The sequence below is a fragment of the Vitis riparia genome, unplaced genomic scaffold, assembly GCF_004353265.1.
Source record: "Vitis riparia cultivar Riparia Gloire de Montpellier isolate 1030 unplaced genomic scaffold, EGFV_Vit.rip_1.0 scaffold639_pilon_pilon, whole genome shotgun sequence".
Classification (NCBI taxonomy): Eukaryota; Viridiplantae; Streptophyta; class Magnoliopsida; order Vitales; family Vitaceae; genus Vitis; species Vitis riparia.
Genome location: NW_023269721.1, coordinates 13,785 through 35,910, shown reverse-complemented (window position 1 = coordinate 35,910; position 22,126 = coordinate 13,785). Strand labels below are relative to the sequence as shown.

The 22,126-nt window shown below is 34.4% G+C and overlaps 3 protein-coding genes across 4 annotated transcripts; all 3 read left to right on the top strand.

The window, feature by feature from the left end:
• Positions 1–279: 279 nt before the first annotated feature.
• Positions 280–5,965, top strand: LOC117910165 (rop guanine nucleotide exchange factor 14-like). Of its 2 annotated transcripts, XM_034824220.1 has the most exons (9): positions 280–370; positions 461–575; positions 1,708–1,806; positions 3,679–4,074; positions 4,172–4,326; positions 4,419–4,493; positions 4,594–4,863; positions 5,042–5,389; positions 5,470–5,965. In XM_034824220.1, the coding sequence occupies exons 3-9, from the start codon at positions 1,728–1,730 to the stop codon at positions 5,857–5,859; spliced, it is 1,713 nt and encodes a 570-aa protein (XP_034680111.1). In that variant the 5' UTR covers positions 280–370; positions 461–575; positions 1,708–1,727; the 3' UTR covers positions 5,860–5,965. The 2 variants fall into 2 exon arrangements, with proteins under 2 accessions (XP_034680111.1, XP_034680112.1); XM_034824221.1 differs by lacking the exon at positions 461–575.
• Positions 5,966–7,025: 1,060 nt separating this feature from the next.
• On the top strand, positions 7,026–16,871 carry LOC117910167 (alkylated DNA repair protein ALKBH8 homolog). Its single transcript, XM_034824223.1, has 8 exons — positions 7,026–7,161; positions 8,495–8,812; positions 10,231–10,326; positions 10,467–10,553; positions 12,635–12,760; positions 12,990–13,277; positions 14,470–14,535; positions 16,457–16,871. Exons 2-8 carry the CDS (start codon positions 8,510–8,512, stop codon positions 16,511–16,513), a joined length of 1,023 nt encoding a protein of 340 aa, XP_034680114.1. The 5' UTR covers positions 7,026–7,161; positions 8,495–8,509; the 3' UTR covers positions 16,514–16,871.
• A 1,619-nt stretch (positions 16,872–18,490) lies between these two features.
• On the top strand, positions 18,491–18,890 carry LOC117910169 (ethylene-responsive transcription factor ERF003-like). Its single transcript, XM_034824224.1, is given in 3 exon segments — positions 18,491–18,609; positions 18,709–18,831; positions 18,833–18,890. Coding segments are annotated over 3 exon segments (264 nt in total). The 5' UTR covers positions 18,491–18,526.
• The last annotated feature ends 3,236 nt before the right edge of the window (positions 18,891–22,126 follow it).

The window sequence follows — 22,126 nt, the reverse complement described above, 5'->3', positions numbered from 1 at the left end:
AAATAGCTTTCAAATTGGGGTTTTTTTTTTTTTTTTTAAAATGGAAAATATAACATTATGGACGAAGGTCAAATATCAATATCAATGATATGATATGAGATTATGAGGGCATGTTTGAAATTGGAAATAGGCGCTAACCGCTCATTTACCACATGGGGCCCATCAACTCAAATCCCTCATCATCATGCCCCCATTGAACAGGATCAACGGTCCGGATTCAACCAGACGCGCCCTCTTCCCATACAAAAACATACACACAAACAGATAAAACAAAACACCAGCTCTCCCACTCCCACCTCCATTTCCCATTTCCCATTTTTCCTTCTCTGCAGTGGTGAAGAACAGCCATTCTGAGCTCCACTTCGTTCAGGTTCGTTTCACTGAAAATCATCTCGTTTTTTCTCCAGAATTTGTGCCTCAAAGCTTCAAATTCCACTCCCTTGTCCTGTGTTGTTTCCAGAGTTTCTTCTGGGTTTTGAAGATCACATGGCTGAATGCAGCTTTGCTGAACCAGAATCGGATTGTTTACAGACTTGGATTTTTTAATTTTTGCTCGGCAGTTTCAATCCAAAGCGGTAAAGTGGTACTTTTGTCAAGAAATCCCATCCCAAAAGTGAACTCTTTTTCCCTTTTTGGGAAGCTTTTGCTCCTGGGTTTTCAGCCTTTTTGACTGTTAATGATGGGATTATTTTTCAACTTTTCATTTTCCTTCTTTTTTTTTTTTTCTAGGGTTGAAAAAAATGAAATGATTTCTTCCCTTTTTTTCAATTTCTTTCTGAGGGTGGGAAGATTTTTTGAAATGCCTGAAATGGGAGGCGATTTTTCAGGTTCTTTCTGAGGATGGGATGATTTTTCCATCCATGTTTCTTTATTTTCAAGTGTTGAAAATGGAATAATAACTCTTCGACTTCTTTTTGAAGTTCTGGAAATGGAGTTGCTTTTTGAGTTTTGACTGGTCATGATGGAATTAATTTTCAATTTCTTCTTTTCTTTTCATTTCCTTTTTCATTTTTTTTTCCCTGAGGATGGTGATTTTTCGAAATGTTGAAGGTGGAATGACGATTCTACAGATTCTTTCTGAGAATGGAATCATTTTTCAACCGTTTGTTTCAAGTGTTAAAAATGGAATGATTTTTCAACATCCTTTTCAAGTTCTGAGAATGGACTGATTTTTCTGTCTTTATTAAAGCTCTGAAATGGAATTATGTTTCAACTCGGTCCCCTGCTCAGCTGGACTCGGAGTTCAAGAGTCATTGGATCCGTGTCAACTCGGATTTCAATGGGGTCGTAAATCGAGGCAGCCAATGGATGACTGCCACGTCATTAAACATCTTGGATCGCGAAACAAAAGTGCTCCACGTTTTGATGACGTGGCAGCCTCTCATTGGTCCAGTCCATGTGGTGTATGCTATGGTACCGTGGTCGCTTCCATGGAGGAAGCTCAACGGGTGAATCACATACCTTCGAAGTTGTGATCAGATGCGCTCAGGCTCATTGGAGCAATGTGGGTCTGTTCTTTGACTCAATTTTCGGCCTGAGTCATCTACAAATGACCTAATCTCCCAAAGTTTTCGGGTTTTGAAAACCCGGATTCAAAAAGAGTATTTATGCATTCTGTCTTAACAAAGTATCAAATCAGAAAATAAGGCATATAAATTAGTTTGCTTGATAGACTGAAATGCATTAGGGTTTTTCGGGTTTATGCAGGCCAAAATATCACAAAGAAGATGATGATGATGATGAGGAGAAGACTGGCATGTTGCACAAGGGAAAGAGAGCTCAGCCTCGACTTGGATGAGCAAGAGAGTGAGCTCCTATCCATCTTTGTCTGCTTTGAATTTTCTTAAATGCCAAGTATCACATGAGGTGAACTGTTTGAAAAGAAACCCGAAAAGGGGAATGAATTTCATCTACAGTGTTGTGAGATGAATTTGATGGGATCTGTCTCCCTTGGACCACCATTGGCATGCCCTGCATGTAATGCATTGTCTCATATTTATTTTCTGCAGAGGCGCATTTATAGTGCCCTATCAGACCTCTGTATGTGCTTGTCCTTGTATTAGCATACCATTCCAGTATTAACTGATCTTTGCCTTTATTACTGATGGCCAAACCGGTGCTTAACCCCAAAATTGTCTAGCTGAAAATGAGTTCAGAGTAGGCTTTTTCTTGTTATCATCACTAAATTGCTTCGTTTCTTGATATGCTTGGTGGATTTGAGTTTGACCCTTTTCTTCTATGAGATTGGAGAGGGTGAAAATGAAAGATCATGGCAGTTTTGAGATGATAATAAGCGGGACCCTTGAATTGTTGATGGTATCTTTACACATGCAAGGGACATGTGAGGAGCTCCATGATTTCAACTTTCTCAGTATTACTTTTCAACTCTAGGGGGATGGGAAAGGGATGTGGAAGAATCTTGTTTTTTTTTTTGTGTTCAAACACAGATATCATAAAAAAAGTGAGTGTGATTTATCAATAGTCTGTATGGCAGTTTCCAGGGAAATTTCATGGTTCCCATTAGTTATTTTGATTTGTAGAAATGGTGGACCCTTGATATAGTACAATATTGCATATTAAACTACCACTACCTCATCAATGAGACAATGTAGTAACTAGGGTGGGGTCTGAAAATGTCGTCGTCTTCATGACTTTTTCCCTGGAAAGTTATTATGATCTTCTATTCAAATCAGCTTCCTGAATAACAAATCTCTCTTTCGATCCATCTGTTTTCCAATTGATTTTTTTCAGTTTTGTACTATTTGATTTTTGAGAGCAACTGATCTCGCCCTACAAACTGTTCTTGTTTTTAACCATTCGGGTTGCTGGTAAAGAGGGTCTAGATCAAATTTGGTGGGTCACATTCTCACTTCCAAATGTATATAAAAATTTGAAATTTGAAATTCCTTGGATGGTATTGAAGGGTTTTAGCAGGGTTTATGGATCGTATAATTTAATATCAAGAGTCATTTTATAACTTGTGAAACTGGGTATGTGCTCCACATGTTCAGAAATAGTACACAAAGACCTTTGTTCTGGCAATCTTAATTGAACAGAACCCTTGTTTCAAGGATCTAAATCCAAAATTCAAATCTCTTTTTTCAAACATCTCTCGGGTGCCCTAGTCAAACTTGCATGTGCTTATATCTAACTCTTCTGCAATAGGGACAAATTTGACTAAGTGCCTGACATCCTGGCATGTCTGAAACCATATGAACTGCTATTTTTTTAAGAGTAGTTACAGCTGATGAATAGTTTTATAGCCTTTTCAGGTTTTGTTAATAGTTATTCCCTTTTTGTGATTCTTTATTATGAGTTTCCCACTTGTGTTAAACCGAATAATGGGATTGGATCGTGTTTAGTATGGAATACTTGGGGCATTGAGCATTTAAGATGAACAGCTTTTCTTGTTGCTCTTCTGTAGCATTTTCTGCCAAAATCCCGAGAAAGTCCAAATGGAAGCTTTGCATTCCTTACGATGAAAATATAATTATTTTAGAAAATCTGCCATTTTATCTTATTGATGATTTGTTCATGTAATGCTTCCAGAAAAACCGAAAATTTTGGCTAAAAAATTATTTATATTATATAAACTAACTTGAGTACTGCTGCACTTTCTCTTTAAGCTGTGATCCAAGGGAAAGATCAAAACTAAAAACTATGATGGAACCTTTTCAGGGATAATGACCTATAATGGACTGGAGAATTGCATCCTCAATGGCCACTCTTATGAAAATGAAAGTCATACTAGCAGAGGAGATGGATGTGCAACCGACTCCTTGGATGAAGATGACTCGAGCTGTTCTTCAAGCAAAGATGCTTTTGGATCTTTCTCGTCTAAATGGTTGACGATGAACATGAAGAAGGATGAACATGGACTGGATGAGTGGGAGGTCCCTGAGAGTCCCCAACACTTTTATGTCAAAGAGAAACCGGGTTATTCTGTTCGGTTTTCAGATGTCGAGGTCATGAAAGAAAGATTTTCAAAGCTGTTATTGGGTGAAGATGTTACCGGAGGAAAAAAGGGTCTAACCTCTGCATTAGCATTGTCCAATGCAATAACGAACCTTGCAGGTGTGGCATGCATTTGGGTTTTTTCACCCTTTTTTCGATCACTTAGTTCTTCAACCATGTCCTGACTACTACCTGAAATGCTAAAATGGATTTGCAGTGTCGGTTTTTGGGGAGCTGTGGAAATTGGAGCCGCTATCTGAAGAAAGAAAGGTCAAATGGCAACGAGAGATGGACTGGTTGCTCTCCCCCACCAACTACATGGTTGAGTTGGTACCTGCAAAGCAAAGCGGCGCCAATGGCCGGACCTTGGAGGTGATTTCTCATTTATACAGATTTCAAAGTTCCTTATCAAAATGTGATTTCACCACATTGTGGGATTTAGTTTTGAGTCCTTGATGGAGCAGATAATGACCCCAAAAGCCCGGGCTGACATCCACATGAATCTCCCTGCACTTCAGAAGCTTGACTCTATGCTTATTGTAGGTGATCTTCTCTTCACCCACACTAAGATTGTGAAGATTCTTCATTAATCGACATCCATTTTCCTAATCCAACACATTGAATACTTTGATATGACAGGAGACGCTGGACTCGATGGTGGACACAGAGTTTTGGTATGCGGAAGGAGGGAGCCGGGCAGAAGGAAGGACCAGAAGCATGAGCCAGAGCAAAAGGTGGTGGCTCCCATCACCCCAAGTACCAACAACCGGGCTCTCAGACCCTGAAAGAAAGAAGCTGCTTCATCAGGCTAAGGTGGTACATCAAGTGTTCAAGGCTGCCAGAGCAATCAACGAAAATGTGCTGCTGGAAATGCCTGTGCCAACCCTCATCAGGGATGCTCTCGCCAAGGCAAGCAAGCTCTTTGATCTTTTTCCTTCAAACCAATCTTCATGCTTGAAAACCCTGGAAGTACTCAAGTTTAGATCTGTCTTAACAAACTATTGGCCATCAAAAAACGCATTACATTACTCATTCATGATCTTGAATATTCTCATAAAGTCATGCCTTTGTTTCTGTTCTTTTGCAGTCTGGAAAGGCAAACCTTGGTGAGGAACTATACCGGGTACTGACTGTAGAATCAAGCTCTGCTGAGGAGATGCTGAGTTCCCTCAATCTGAAATCTGAGCACAGTGCTCTCGAGGCCATTAACAGGCTGGAAGCTGCAGTATTCGCATGGAAGGAGAGAATCACAGAGCAAGTCAGCGGTAAATCTCCTGTTCGAACATCATGGTCTTTCATAAAAGACCCCACGACCGAGCTGGACAAAATGGAGTTGATTCTGTTCCGTGCTGAAGCTCTCCTGCAACAGCTCAGGACCCGGTATCCAAATCTCCCTCAGTCCTTCCTTGATGTGGCGAAAATCCAATATGGCAAGGTATGGACGGTGATTCATCATTCCTCCATGAACATGCTGCATTGAAACCCGATTAATTTTCACTGTATCAACCTCTGCAGGACATAGGACACTCCATCCTGGAAGCCTATTCTCGGGTTCTTGGCAACTTGGCATCCAGCATACTCTGCCGAATGCGTGATATTCTGCAGGAAGACGTCTTCAGCAATCCAAACTCACCCATTGCAACAACAAGCTGCTTTCCGGGAATCAATCTCACTGGAATGACTGAAACTCCAACGCCTAGTCTGCGCATAAGACACTCACTGATTGATCAGATGAACATGGTGGATGGGCGGTTTCGTGACCCGAATGCAGGTGCTTCTCCTGGCTGTGAAGCGTCATACAGTGACTCAAGAAGAAGCTCAGTCATGGCAACGCCTAGCCGGAGCCGGGTATGGTGCATTGGTAGGGAGGCTTGTAGCAGTTTGTCTCCCAGAAATTCACCTTGATAAAACAGTGTGATCTTCTATAGCTCTATGTAAATGACACAACTCAACTATATATGCTAAATGAGAGTTTAAAAGGAAAAAAAAAAAAAAACAAATCATTTTGGTTTTGCCCCCTTCTCACAATTAATTGTTAGGTTATCAATTTGACTCAAAAATTTAACCTTAGCTTTGTGTTCCATTTTCTTCTAACAAAGCTCATCCCATTCTTGTTTGATTTTGGAATTCTAACCCCATCAATAATTTTTGAAGAATATATGGGTCGGTCCATCTTCCATGATGTCCTATATAACTCATAGTCTAAAATTTTTATAAACCATGTCATTCTATTTTCCAAAAGACTATAATCAAATTCATTCAAGTATTGTTGAGCAAATCTAAGTAATCACTAGAAGGTAAGATTAAATTGAGTGATTATCAATTTTTATAACTTCTATTTTTAATTGATCTTCAACATAAATAACATCAATATACAAACAAAGAAATAAATATCATCAATCAGGTGTTACCAGATGTGTAACCGAGGTTTATTGTTATATGCTCGTTTTTACCACATGACGTCTCATTGTTTTTGTACTTTGGTTTCATATAGTGTATTTCGTTTTATTTTTTTATATTTTAATTTTATTTATTTATAACATGATGTCATATATTTATATCTTCCTCGTTTAGATATATTTTTAATTTTTTTTTAAAATAGAGACTTTTATATAAAATAAAAAAATAAAAATTTATTTTCAAAAATGTAAAATTTTTTGATAATTTTTTTAATATTTCTATTTTTAAATTAATTTTTATATTTAATGTAAATCTTTAAAAGTAATTGAATTTATATAAAAGTCTGTTTATGTTTTTAAAAATGAAAAATAGGAAGTTATAATTAATGGGAAGTTAGATTTTTTGTTATGGTAATAATGGTTATAACTATGCTTGTTGCTTGAAAAAATAAAAAATAAAATTAAAATTAAAATTAAAATCAATAAATTATTTTTATATCCCACATTAAATTCATTTTTATCTATTTTAACTATTTAATATAAACTAAATAATTTATAATATTTTAAGTAATTTTAATTATATTTTATTTTTTAAAAAAATTCAATTCTCTTTACCCTATATATACTTGATCGAATCAAACGTAACCTGAGCAAATGAAGTCCAGGAACTTCCGATATTTGCCCTTTGCCTGAACGCTCCATTCTCTCATCTTTTTCCCTCAGAAACCCCTCATTTCACTATTTCGAAACCCTAACGAAGAAGAACAAGAAGAAGACGACGACCCATCTCAAAAGTCGCATTGAACAGGTACTCTCTTTGATCAGCTGCACACAATCTTAACTTATTTTTTTTCCCTCAGAGAATTGTATGTATATATTTTAGATTATGGTTTTTTCTGATAATTTTCTGGGCGGGCGCTGTTTGGTGAGTTTAGCTTCTTGTCATTTTTATTTTTGTGAAATAATTTGCTGAAGTTATTCACTAAAATTGCTGATTTGATAAAGAAAAGGGTTTTCATTTTGCTACTGATTTGATTGTTTCTTATTATTGGATCATAGAATCATAATAAAGAATTGTTGCTAAATTTATGGATTTATGTTTTTTCGAAACAAATAAAGTATACTTAGATGGAGTCCAAATCTTAACATGAGAAATTCTGCATAACTGCATGTCAAATTGTATGAAATTTCAATCTGTGGCTATTTGTTTTTATCCATTTAAAATTAAACTAGTGAATATTGAAAAAAACTTTGAAAAAATGTATATGAAAAGCAGCATTATTTGGAGTATCAACTTGTGCATAAATCACTAGTTGAAATTGTGGGTTGATATGATATGGGTGGAATTGGCATTAGGGATAGCAACCATGTCGGCCCTGGTATGAAGGAGGGTTGCCCTACTCTTCTTAGTGCATTATTGCCTTTGAACCAAAGTTGCCCCACTACATAAATTTTTCTAGAATCTGAAAAGAATTCATTGTAGGAAATTGATATTTAAATCGGTAGTTTAATGTAAGAGCAATGGAATTGTTACTCTACTTGGTGGGTATGTATTTCAGTATACTTCCTTGTTTCTAATAGCAGCTTTACTGAAATCCACTTAAAAAAACTGCTATTTTATACAGAGGTTTTTAAATTAGAAATGGGGTGTTGAGTTCAGAAGAAACAGCTGTTGCAAAAGTGGTAGTTGTATGGAAATTATACATTGATTTATAACGAAGGCAGTCTTGTGTATTTTCAATTGAACTGCTACTCTAAGTAATGGTTTCTACTTATTACTTTCTCTAGAGTTGCTAGTTTGAGTAATGGCTTTTGCAAAATTCATTTGACAAAAAGATTCGTTGGTGTTTCATATGGAACCATGTTATTTGGCATGGTGTGGTGGCCATTAGTTTGGTAAATACTAAATAGTGTTTGCTACTATTAGATGGGATTTTTGTTTTTTGTTTTTTGTTTCTGTCATTTTCTTCTAAGTTGAGCAAAAACTCCGATTTTGTTAGCTGAAAAGTTTTATTTTCAATTATGTTTGATTTCCATATGGCTGTCATTTCTTTTTTTCTTTTGTGATTTTGTTCTCTAGTGCCTAAGTAAGTAGTTGGAAATCAAAGAAAAACTGAATTAGACATGCCCTTTGTATGCAGGGGCTGAATTATATCATGGGTTTGCCAAGATTTTCACGTCCTAAGGGAGTGGACAGCGAGTTGAGTCCTAATCTCTATGTGGCAAACTGTGGGCCAGCTGTTGGACTTTCTTTTGACACTATCGCTTCAGTGTTCAGTACCTTTGGAGAAGTAAAAGGGGTCTATCCAGCAGATGACAGTGGTGCTCGCGTTATTGTTTCTTATTTTGAAGAGAGTGCTGCTCAAGCAGCCTTAAAAGCATTAGATGGACATCCCTGTCCTGCTCTTGGAGGTCGTTTTTTGCACATTCGTTATTCAATATTTCAACCACCTAGCCAGGTACCACATCCTTGCTGAGTCTTCTTTCTTTTAAGGCTACACTTTAATCTGTTCTTCTTGTGTTGCTTTTTGGTAGCTTCCCAATCATTAATTTGGATTGAGACATGACTAAAAAATCCTTCAGGTACCTCAGTTTTAGCTGTAAATTATGTTACACAAGACCATGAACAATTGGTCTGATCATCATCTGATTTGTTCCCACATAGGCAACCTCCTTGTTTTTTTATGAAGGATTTTAATGATTTGGCATGTCTCAATCTCTTTTACTGAATAAAAGGATGCAAAAGGTGGATGTTCCTTGTCATTTGGTTGGATTCATCTTGAAATATGACTGGGCATGCTGAAGTCTTTGTGCAAGCACTTGAGCGTCTTGAAAAGAGCCCACTAGATGGAGCTGAACAATCTCATTAGTGGGTTCCATCAATTTACTTGTGGATCAGTTTACATCTTTTTAGTTGGTGTTTTGAGTTGAACCTTATTTTAATTTTCTGATTTTATGTTTCTCCTTCTGAGCTAGCTTTCCTAGGTCCCAAACAGGTTACATTAAAAACTTTAATTATTTGAAAGACATTCGACTGATTCAGCAAGTCATGAGACCAATTAATGGTAGTTGGTACTTTAGCTATTTCTACTTTAAGACAAACAAAGAGGCCCTATATTAAAAATAAATGGAGGACTAATGGAGGACTGATATTGAACCTTTATTTGGGCCCCTAGTATACCATAAAGGAATCACACAAGCTTGTAGATGGCAGCTTTTGGAAAAATTGTGATTGAATTTTTGCCTGCATTTGGAGCTTCTTCTCTCCCTTTTCTCTCAGGGATTGGCACTTGGCTGTCCTAGGTGAAATTTCAGTTTGATCTATCACATCTACCATCAATCCTTTATTTGTGCATCAAAGTACATATTTATTATGTATGAAAAGCATGGCCACATTGTATCAGTTCTTGTCAGATATATCCATAGAATTTCATAAATCAATTTAATATCATGATGATCAAAGTTTTAATCTAACAAAGGTTAAACCTTGTAGGCATTTGTCGGGTACTTAGTTTTGTAACTTTGCATGCTCTTTCAATTCTTTTGAACTGGATGGATTTCTTGTGTATACTTGTAAAGGTATTCTAATTTTTCTGACTGCATCAGCAGTTTGGTCATTTACATAATCTGGAGTAGGAAATTTTTGTAAATAAAAATGATTGTTGCTGTAATTACAGTGTGTGAATTCTTTAGAATCAACAGTTATTACTTAGGTAAATGGGAGTCATGAGATTCATAATGCATAGCTTCTTTGTGATTCCATGTGTTGCAGACTAGTGGTTTCCAGTATGTTGGTGTATTTTTTTGTGGCCCATGAATCAGTCTGCATGTTTATTTGATTCAAGTCAATGACGCATCACCTGTCTGTTTGGTTCAGGTCAATGATTCTGTACCAGTATCTTTGGTGGATTCAGAGTTGAACATTCCAGGCATCTACTTGTTGCATGACTTTGTCAGTGCTAAAGAAGAGGAGGTTTGACAGTTTTTCTTGAAGCAATTTTTAACTTTTTCCCTTTTCAGTTTTCTGAGTTTTAATTCTTCTGTAAGTTTATATCTGTAGAAGTTTGTTTGCCTGCATGTTAGGCATACACTAACTTTGTTTATTTTCTTCAGGAACTGCTTGCAGCGGTTGATAAGATGTCTTGGAAAAGTCTCTCAAAAAGAAGGGTCCAACATTATGGATATGAGTTTTGCTATGAAGTAAGTTACAAAATATTGCAGAAGTATCATCCTGCCACTTTGATTAGTTTAACATTGATTTGTAATGTGTCACTTTCCCCCCCTTTCTTCCTAGGATGCCAATACGAACTGAGATGGTTTTTTCTGGACCCTTTTTAGTATGAGGAACTTTGTTATATTGCAATATTGGACACATTCTAGTTGCATCAAATGTGAGCATTTCTAGGGACACATGTTTGGGCTGAAAGAATCAGCTATTGTTTTGCACCTATCTATAAATTTTACATCATTTAGCAGTGGGGATGCATCCAGTTGAAGCCCTCTGTGGTGAGACCTCTTAACAAATCATTCAAGGATCTTAGTTCCTAAATTTCAACGATTTTACGTTGGACTTGACTGACCTCATTTTTATTTGTCTGTTTGTTTCCATATTCAAGTTTCCCTGATTGTGCTGCTTAGGATTAGGATATTCATTCTTACACTGCTTCTGATGATTTGGGACTTCATATGAAACTGTTTCTCCTATCTCTTTCTTTGTTTTCCCCCTAATTAGAAAATTCATGCACTTTTATATCGAGGGATGAGCACAGAGATGTGGTAGTGATTTCTAATTGCTAGTTAACAGTTGCAATTTAATGAAATAGATGTCTGATGTATATCTTATATTTGAATTTTATTTTACTAGTCAAATTTGTAAGAAAGCCATATGAATTATGTTATGAACCTGGTTGTGGAAACCATTGTAAGAAAGGTAATCCTACTTTTAGAGTTCTATATGAGAATCAAGAGGATTTCAGGATTGCATGTGGTTGTGGAAAGCATACTCAAGGAAAGTGATCCTGTTTAAATAACTGAATAAGAGAAATGATTGTGGTCTGGGAATATATCCAGCTGTCTCCATAGAGAAAGTCAGCTGATTGGAGTGTGTGTGTGTGTGTGTGTATTTGAGCTTGTTATGTTTAATTTCTCTCTCTCTCTCTCTCTCTCTCTCTTCGTTTGGTGAGTTGATATGTCATGAATCATGATAACCTGCTCTTTGATCAGCTTGCTTAAGATATACAACTGACTTCACTATAAGCTATTGTCAGTTTTTTTTAGTGAAAGGACAGACTATTGGCAGCTGTGTTTTGGTAACATTTGGTAAGATCAATTTAAGGAACTTATAACCTCAGATTATGGTCCATTAAATGGTCACATGGCAATTGATTGAACTGGTGAGCCCTGCTCAGTCTGTCGTAACACTTGGGTTAATAGGAAATTCATATCCAAGTAAGCCCTATGGTAGGCCCACTGATAATGTGTGTGAGTTAGCTAAGAGAACATCTCTCAAAATTAATCAAGAGACTATTTTCTTTATCAGAACAAGGAAAGATAAGGATGTCTTGGTTTCAAAGAAGAAGCTCCACCTTATTCTATGTGGCAGACATTCCTTGGGGAAAAGAGCATGTTAAAAGTAACCCATTTGGTGGTGAGAGTTGGACTATATCTCAAGAGCGTACTAAGAAAAAATGCCATACAGATTGCATCAATTGACAGTTGAGGGGTGGAATCCTGTCATATGTCCTAGGGAGAATTTCCTTTATTATACAGGAGCTCCCTTTGTTTCATGAGGAAGTAGAACATCCTAAAAGAGTAGTCTAAAGCTCTGTGGCAGGAAGAAGACCTATTTTGAGAAGAACCTATCTATTAGAAAAAGAAAGTGATTAAAGTCCAATAGGAAAAAGGTAATTATGAGTTGAATCCGATTCAATGACAGTTGGTGTTTGTATAAAAATAAATCCCTGGAAAATAATTTGTGGGTTTGATGATAAAATAAGGAGCCAACATCAAATGGCTTGAAATTTGCATTATTAGAGACAATCACAGCTGTAAATGGCTTAGCATACATGGATTAGTTGTAGTTTTTCCTTTAAATATTTTAATGTCTTTTTTAATGATCATTTCTTACATATGAAGAAGTTTTCATGCTGTGTGATAATGTAAGGAATAATTATCTTATGATTCTTTTCTAAAGATTTTGCTGGTTTTGTGGGTTCCTTTGAGTAAGGGTCTTGAAAGGTCATTAAGCCACCTGTTATTTTGTGCCCCCTTTCTTGGAACAGACAAGGAACGTTAATACAAAACAGTATTTGGGCAAACTTCCATCATTTGTTTCTGCTATAGTTGAAAGAATCTCATCATTTCCCAACCTTGAATCTGCCGCTGATATAGTTTTGGACCAACTAACGGTATGTTTCAATATGTTTCTGGGGTCCCCAATTCTTTTTTTTTTATTCTCTGTAAATATGCAATTTTGAACTCTTGTGTCAACTTTATTTTATGTTATGATAGAGGAGAATTTACTGTTACAAAAAGAATAAACCAAACATTAGCACCATATGGCGGTTAAGCTCTATGTGGAGTAAAGATTCATGTGTTTATGTTTAAGACTGAGGATTCTCAAAAATTTTTGTTCAGGTTAACGAGTATCCACCTGGTGTGGGCTTGTCCCCACATATAGATACCCATTCAGCATTTGAGGGATTCATTTTCAGCCTCTCATTGGCAGGGCCCTGCATTATGGACTTCAGAAGATATACAGAAGGTGTTTGGCCTAAATCTGCCTCAAGCTCTGACATGAGTGTGGAATATCCTGACAAAAGCTCGAGTTTTTTAAGAAGGGCTATTTATCTTCCCCCCCGTTCAATGCTTCTGTTATCTGGAGAGGCACGGTATGCTTGGCATCACTATATTCCCCACCATAAGGTATATCTTATAATTCACGAGTTGTCATCTGTATTTATACTTGAAGTTTCTCTTTAGTAGCTTCATAATATGTTATATTTCCAATGAAATGGGAATTAAATCTATTTTTGACAAACCATAAACAGTGATCTCTGCAAATTGTTGATTCAGACCAGGGAAAAAACAAGTTTCCGTCAAGTGATAATTTAAGTTGGAATAGATATCTTGAATAAGTAGAAAGCTGTTTCTTATTTCATTTGGTAGTAAGTATACATGAGTATCCATTGGTTGGTTTGTTTGACTTGTCTGAATGACCCTCCAATATATGATTTCATAATCAGGTCATTTAATAAAAAATCTTGAAATGTACTGAGAAGTCCTCCAATGTGTAATTGTAGAGTACACAAGGATCAAGTACTGAAGTTGGTTTATGGCTGTTGCCTATCCGATACCCTTTGGGTCTTTCCCAAACCATGAATCAACATAATTAAAGATTAGAATTTGAAGGATTATGGATGTCAGGGTCAGGTTTCTTGCATGATGGTCCCTTTTACTGTAGTTAGGGGTTTGTTGAGGGTGATAAATGCTCACATCTTTGGAGAAAGAAAAATTCCTCAATGTGAGGAGAAAAACAATCGTTATTTGGGGACTTCATCTATTTATAATCTCCTTTTAAGGAATAGAACAGAACGGATAGGTTGATGAGGTTATACTAGTTTGGGATGTGTATAACCTGCTTAGAATTATTCAATTCTGTATTTCACAGAGTTTATTCAACCTGATTCCTGCATGATTTTTGGGGCTGTCCTTGCTTAGGGAAAACAACACTTGCTTTCCTCCCCTCCTTTTCTTAATTGCACTTTTTCTTTACCCTCCTTAAGTTGCACTAAAGAGGAAAATATAGAGACAAAAATTTGTTACTTGTGCCAGCTTTTTAGTTCTAAACACAGTACAAAAACTCACCTCAATGAGGTCAAAGAATTTTATTAGGGTTTGATTAGTTCAGATTTTCATTTCTCAGGATGACAAAAATCTAAGCTTCAAAATTTTATTTCTTTCCTTTTCCCACCTTTCTCAACGAATGATATGAAGCTTCTATGTTTGTAATGTTTTACGTTTGATTATTATTAACATTTTGGTTTTATGTAATCTCATATGAAACCAAAATTGTTACCTCATCCTAAAAGATAATTGTTAACAAATTGTTTTACAGATCGACATGGTGAAGGACAGTGTGATCAGAAGAGGTCCGAGGAGGGTATCCTTCACATTTCGTAAGGTATGCGAGATTTTAGTTTATGATTTGTTCATGTACCAAACTGCTTTGTTTTAGAATTTTCTAATCTATTTTCCTTTTTTTCTTTTTTATATTTTATACATGCAATAGCCGTGAGACTAAGATAGTTTGACATACATTTGTGAGACAAATATATTGTCCAGTCACACATGAACCACATTCAGAGAGGTTAAGTGCCCCTACTCATCCCATTTTAACTAGTCCCTTCTAACCCATGGTTGACCCCACTTTACACTCCTAACTGTTGAATCTATAACATTCTTGGGCATTTCTAGATGATGAATGGCAGTTGATCCTTCTAGGATGCACTAGAAGAATGTGTAGCTTGTAATAGTCCTCATTTACTTTTCTGTATAAACATCTCATTTTTCATTTATGCTACAAAAGGAAGTGTGTATTCTACTTTTGCACAAAAAACAGTTCAGGGCTTCTTTGGTGCTGTTGTAGCTTCTAGTAGAAAGAATTCAAATTCAGAACCCTCTTCCTGACAGCACTACTGAAAAGCATCTCACTGTTAATTTCACTGAAAAGTGCTTTAGATCTTAGCCCCTTTTTTTGCTTCAAAATGCTTTATCTTTGCAATTAAGTACCATGTAAAACACTCTTAACGGTTTAAAGGAGCTTTTAGGCATTAAAATGGTACACCATCCCGAGGAAGACTTCCTAAATAAAAGTGGAGCAGCATCCATTTGATAATTTAGTGGGAATTACATCTTAACATGGTTTTGCCTCATTTTGGACCTTAAAACTCCATTTGGACTGTGACAAGTTTCAGGGAAGATATGAGGAAAAGGGAGAGGAAGCAAAGAAGGAAAGAAAGAGCAACAAACAAAGAATTAAAAAGTTCAAATTTTATAAACTTTTCCTTTCATGTTTCTCCAATTTTATTTCTCTTCTAAATAGAGATAAAAGAATTCTAAAATATAAGTTTTTAAGTAATCTTTATGTTGTTTTATTTTATTTTTAATGACAATTGAAACAAGAGAGCTGGAAGTTCCTTCATATATCTTTTTTCCCCTTTCCTTGGTACTTTCCATGATTCAAACGGAGTGTAGAGTGGTTCCTTGAATCTTTATGTTCTTGATTTATTTTAATATAGGTTGTTTTTTCCCCGCTATTAAATGGGAGTTGCTCTCTTTTTCCCCCTATCACTTTCCAAAATGGAGTGGCTTCCATTTTTGTGGTTCGGGTTTCATGATTCTGTGAAACCATAGTCTGATATTAGACAGATGCACACCACCATATACTCTTTACCATGTGCGAGTTGCTACCTGTTTTTAGGAAACATAGAGCTGAAACTTTCTGCTTGACCAGACTTGATCCGAAAGAGTTGAGACCTGAGACCAAGCCTAGGGCAAGGCTAAAGTGCCAAAAAGGCAAGACCTTTAAGGAGAAGCTGACCTAAGTCAAGACTGACAAGCTCAAGATGAGGAGGTAAGGTAGACTTAGAAGAAAGAAAGGCTTCATCTGCCCCAACCCCCTAATAAAGTCGAAGCCAACCAGTGATCTACCTAAAAGAATAACACAAAATTTTCGTCTTTTCCCTCAAGATGGTCAGTTGATTTTTCCTTAGTGGAATTGAAACAGCTGTTAACACCCACTTTATTGTGATTTTGTTTTCCTGTTGAACTTGATACTCAGCTGAGTTTTGTTTCATATGTTCTTCCTCTTCCTTGGTCCTTCGGTTCCTTTTTCTGTCATTCTTCCTTTTCAGTCTTACTAATACTCAATGAAGACTCTACCATTTCTTGATACCACACACAAATAATTGCTTGCCTCTATGGTTTAATGTGATAATGCACAGATATGTAGAGAGTTGGCTGTATAATGAAATATGAAGCTAACTCATGAAGTTATTTTTATCTTAATCATGAGGAAAATTAATTGCTTCCATTTATTGCAGGTCAGAACAGGTCCTTGCCAATGTGAATTTCCTCAGTATTGTGACTCCCCCAGATAAGATGATCTTGTTATCTTACTGGTTGAAGAAACATACTTAGAAATGGCAAATCACTGTCTAATTTTTTTAGGAGGCATTCAGGGTGGCCAACCCGATTATCGGTCAGATTAAATGCTAGGGCACACAGTTTAACTATTAGTATCTGTTCTAAGGGGAAAAGGGAGCATGAAAGGTGCAAGCAGAGAGTAGAAAAGTTTTAGGATCGGCATTTCTAGGATTATTGCTTCTGTTGTATTTGCAGGATAAGATAAAATGAAATTTCATGGCTATTGTCATTCAGATGAAAGAGGTGAAGTTGTATACTTGTTGAAACAAATGCCTTTATATAATTCAATGAATTTTTTTCCCTCTTCATTGATCTCAACTTCCCAATTTAGAATAAAGATGCAGGATTTGATCTAATCCATGATATCGACCAAGTGACTTTATACATATCCATGGCGATTTTATGGAGAGACTGGATATGCTGTTTTTTCTTTCTTTCTTTCTTTGCCTATTTCCCTTTTCAAGGTGCTTATATTGTTGGGTGGTAACTTATTTTGAATCTTTCCAAGATACACAAAGCCACAATTTTCAGCAGCATTCATATTCTCTAAGGGGTGGTACTCTCCCCCTCAATTTTGCTGAAATGAACTCCACAATATTAGACCCAATCTCATGTTAATTGACCTCTAATTCTAGTCTTCAAACCAAGACCCTTCAATAATTTCAAGTACTTGATGATAGGAAAGACAAAGCTTGCTATCATAATGCATCACGTTCGATTGGGCCCCCTTAGCCCTGCACTAACTAAAGCAGGTATGAAGTGTTTGGAAGTTGTGCACCATTGAGGGATGTACTAGTGGTACACAATGATATGGAGGCGAGGGAGTGACCTTTATAGTACATTTGGCTATGTTTTATTTACAAGAAGTGTTTTTAGTTGAAGTAATTTTTTTGAAGAATTGTTTTTACAGAAAATATTATAGATGATTTTTTCATATTTTAAAAAATATTTCCTAAATTTTGTTAAATGTCCCTTTTTTTTTTCTCCAAAAATACTCTTTAGACTAAAAATGTTTTTTTGATTCACTGTTAAATGAACTCTTAATTGCTCACCTACTATATTATGGATAATCCTTCCAATTGTAATATCGAAAGATAAATACGAGATCTTCAAAAAATCCAATGTAAAGTAATAAAGAACACCCTATAATGGTTTAATGTGGGGGGAATCATATATCATGACTTTGAGATGTATTTACCTTGTTAGGATAACATGTAAAATGGTAGTGCAAAATCAAGGTGTCAACAAGACCAAAATTGCTCCTCTCAAGTCATGATGTTAGCCTTAATTTCTAGTTCAAGTCAATAGTCAAATTCTATTTCCACTAAAGCCTTAATTTTTCACATTCTTTAAACCTAAACTTCTACTTGGGTATTTTTGCTAACTATATAATGGATTTTGGTTTATTCATAAATTTTGGTCTAGGGCAAACTACATAAATCATATATATATATATAATATATATATATATATATATATATATATATATATATATATATATATATATATATATATATATATATATATATATATATATTTAATAAGCTTTTAGTGTGTCATTAGCTACTCATAATTTTCCATTTTAAGTAATAGAAGAAGTCGTTGCCTTGCAATTATTGAGAAGAATAAAAGACTAAGGTTGCGTTTGTTTTTTTGGCTTAATTCTAAATAGAACTTTTATTCAATTTAATGCTAAATAATGCTTAATAGTATTAAGTATTAAGTTGTTTATTTTTTAATATTTTATTTCTATTAACTTAATGCTAAAAAAACATTGAGATTGTTTTTTTTTTAAACAAGAGCCCCCTCCAGTGCTCCTGTGCTTGTCAACAAGCCCACCTACATAAACCCCTCTACCCCCCTCCATCACTTGGCCATCACTCTCCTTTGTATCATTCTCTCTTTTAGGCATTTTCACAAACACTTCCCGCACGAAACGTTTTCTTCCTTTTTTTAATAACTCTAACATGGTCAGACCTCAGCAGCGATATCGAGGCGTCCGACAGAGGCATTGGGGTAGTTGGGTCTCTGAAATTCGCCACCCACTTTTGTAAGTTCACACACATGAACATGTACATGTTTCAGTTTTGGTTTTGTTTACGTTTCGATGTTCACTTCCAAGTTGCTAATTGAAATCGAGTTTGTGCAGGAAGACTAGAATTTGGCTGGGCACATTCGAAACGGCGAAGGACGCTGCTCGGGCCTATGACGAGGCGGCGAGGCTCATGTGTGGTCCGAGGGCGAGAACCAACTTCCCTTACAATCCGAACGCCTCCTAGTTATTTGTCTTCCAAGCTTCTTTCAGCTACTTTAACGGCCTTTTATATTTAGAAAACTGGCTTTTTCTATTTAGAAAAAGTCATAGCCAATTTTTTTTTAAAATTCAGTAATAAGTTATCAAAAATTAGAAAAACAAATAATCTAAATTTTGAAAGCAAATTACTTTTAATAAAAAACCATAAAAAACAAACGTCACCTAAGAGTGTGTTTGTTTTTTTAGTTTTTTTATTAAAAACAATTTATTTTTAGACTTTAAGTTATTAATTTTTTTTATTTTTTAATAATTTATTATAAATTTTTTACTAAATAGAAAAAAAAACTAAAATATTTTATTTTTTCTAAATAAAAAAAAAGTAACATATTGTTTTTTTTTTTACTTTTAAATATTTAATACAAATAAAATATTTAAAAAAACAAATCTAATAGTTAACATTATTAAACATTAAAGTTCTATTTAGAATTAAGTAAAAAAAATACCACTTAAATGTATGTTGAGAAAGTAGTAAGGAAAATAAAAATAAATTGATTTTATTACATTTTATTTACCATGAAAAATACTAAAAAATTTCAAATATAATTAAAATTGACTATAAATTTATATATTTTTAAATTATTTAATCTCAGTAAGAAAGTGAAAAAACATGTAAATATAATTTAATAATTTGAACTTCATTTTTTCTTTTCTTATATTTTTCTTCTTTTGAATTTTCTCAAATTTTCCGAGAACTAAACACGGGGTAAGAGTAAAACACAAACAACAAAAGCACCCTTCCCTTCATGTATAATCTCTTAATAACTCAATGAACTCCAACTTACACAAAGATCTTATGCCATAGGGTAGTAAAGGATTCTTTAAGCAATTGGTCATAATGTTAGACATCTTCAATGTAAAATGGTCCAAATCAAACATAGTAGTAATATCACTACATTTCCTTCCCAAGTGGGTTCCATGCCTTCTTTTGCCAGGAAGAACACCATCATGCCAAACAAGGAGAAAGGATAATATCATAGTGTAAAATCCCAAATTTGTCTTTGTTGATTTCAATGCAAGTCCATCCATTATCATCTCATTCACCCATGGCCCATTCTCAGCCTAGTTACTCTTGGTCATTACAATTTTGGCTTTCTTGATTTTGACCCTTTCACTTTCAATTTTTGTTTTTGTTTTTTGTGTTTATCTTTATCTCTATTTTTATTTTTACTTTTATTTTCTATTTTTATTTTAAAATTTTTATGTTTTTATTTTATTTTATTCTTTTTTTTTTTTTTTTACTTTTACCTTTTATCTTCATTTTGAAAACTGCACTTTTATTTTTACTTAAATTTTTTTATGTTATTTAAATTTTTACTTTTACCTAGTACTTTTGTTTTTTTTTTTTTTATCTCAAATAAATAAGATTTTGTAAGAAAAGAGTTTTCGAAAACTGTTTTTGAAAACTACTCTCTAAAATTTTGTAAAACAAAAGGTTGTTTGAGATTCTAAAATATTCTTTACCTATTTTCTATGTTTTTAAATATGTTTTAAAACCACTTTTATATATAATGATTTATTTTAAATCATTTTCATATTTGTATAGTTATTTTTTAAAATAATCCTAAGAAAATAAGTGAAAAAACTGAAAATAAGTAAAAAAATGTTTTTTTGAAAAACTTTATTTTCTAGTTGTAAAATTTGTTTTTTTTTTTTTTTTTTTTTTTTTTTTTTTTTTATGTTCTAAAGAATAGAAAATTATAATAAGAAATTGTTACCAAACAAGATTTAAGTATAAAATCAATTAAAAGTAATTTTTTTCTAAAATTTTCTATGATATGATTATATGAAAATGGCATTATTAGTAAATAAAATTTTAAAGCTAAATATAAATTCTCATAATGTGAATAATTAAATAGCACACAATTTAATACAATTATTTAATTTATTTTTAAATTAGACATTATTTAACTAAGTCTCAAAATTAAAATATTTATTTTCTCAAAATTAGACATTATTTATTTTTAAAGACTATAGAGGTTTGTTCTTCAAACCTTGAAATCTAACCTCAACTTCACGTTCTTTGGAAACTCTTTGCGAACAGGAACGCGATTTAGAAAAGAATAGGAAGAAGAGAATTTTCTATTTATACCTAGGGTATTATTCGTAATTTAATATCATTATTATGAATTTCCTAAATTACCCTTTTAAAAACAAACTTGGGCGTTACATCAAGCTCTGTCACGCCCCAAGACCCACTCCAAGGGCGTGACGGTCATTTCACACTTCAAACCCGAAGGCTTACAGTGTAACCTGACCCAAACAATTATCTTGTAATCGGAAGTTACCAATTACCAAATACTTGTTCAGAGTAGCGGAACAAAATCTAAAATCCTCAAAATTCAATTTCAAAACTAAAACATCCACTATCCAAAATTCATTGTCCAAATATTTGCAAACTTAAACAATTCAAGTGTTAGAACAAATTTCAAAATCTCCAAAACTCAACTTTGATCTAACATAAAATTTGAATGATCAATATCCAAATAACTTCCAAATACCAAAATATTCAAATGAACACAACTAACAGTTAAACAAAATCCTAAGTCAAATCCTAATGAGACCATTTCTCAGCCTAGCCATCACTCCTCACCTGAACTAAGGGTACCTGAAAAGTAGTCAACAAATGGGAATGAGCTCACAGCCCAATAAGGAACATTAATGCAGTCCATGGATCAAATATTTCAAACTCACTTGCAAAATAGGAGATATTGTAATCAATCATTTTCATAAAGCTGTGAGTAAATTTTTATTTATTTATTTATTTTTTGCCAATACATTCAAAATTTCTAACTGTATGCATTTATTTCTGATTCAAACAATTTCATATCAAATTCAGTCAAAACATTCCAATAATTTATTTACTCTGGTCATCAAACATCAAAGGATGCCCAATTAGGTGGGACTTTTCAAATGGGTGGCTAGCCTCAAATTGTTCCTTTAAGGTGGACGGAACCAAACACTACTAGTACTAGTAACCTCTAACCGAAACCCCTAGAGGTTGGGGTTCAAATCAATTACATTCCCCACCAAGAAATATAAAGGTCAACTATTATATCCCATTGACAAGGGCCAAAAGTCAACTATTATATCCCGTTGACAAGGGCCAAACAAACCAGAGTCAAATATTTATTTCATTTATTCAAATTTACAACATATAATATCTCCACATTTATTTGTCAAAAACATAATATAAAATTCTAACATACTTTTCAGGCAAAACAGGTTTGATCCATGCATAAAACGGAATATAATT

Bases quoted from the DNA above. Each gene is read 5' to 3' on its own strand.
- LOC117910165 (XM_034824221.1), top strand. From the start codon at position 1,728: ATGATGATGATGATGAGGAGAAGACTGGCATGTTGCACAAGGGAAAGA. The intron at 1,807-3,678 runs GTGAGCTCCTAT...GAACCTTTTCAG, and splicing joins CGACTTGGATGAGCAAGAGA to GGATAATGACCTATAATGGA. The intron at 4,075-4,171 runs GTGTGGCATGCA...ATGGATTTGCAG, and splicing joins TGCAATAACGAACCTTGCAG to TGTCGGTTTTTGGGGAGCTG.
- LOC117910167 (XM_034824223.1), top strand. From the start codon at position 8,510: ATGGGTTTGCCAAGATTTTCACGTCCTAAGGGAGTGGACAGCGAGTTG. The intron at 8,813-10,230 runs GTACCACATCCT...TGTTTGGTTCAG, and splicing joins TATTTCAACCACCTAGCCAG to GTCAATGATTCTGTACCAGT. The intron at 12,761-12,989 runs GTATGTTTCAAT...ATTTTTGTTCAG, and splicing joins TAGTTTTGGACCAACTAACG to GTTAACGAGTATCCACCTGG.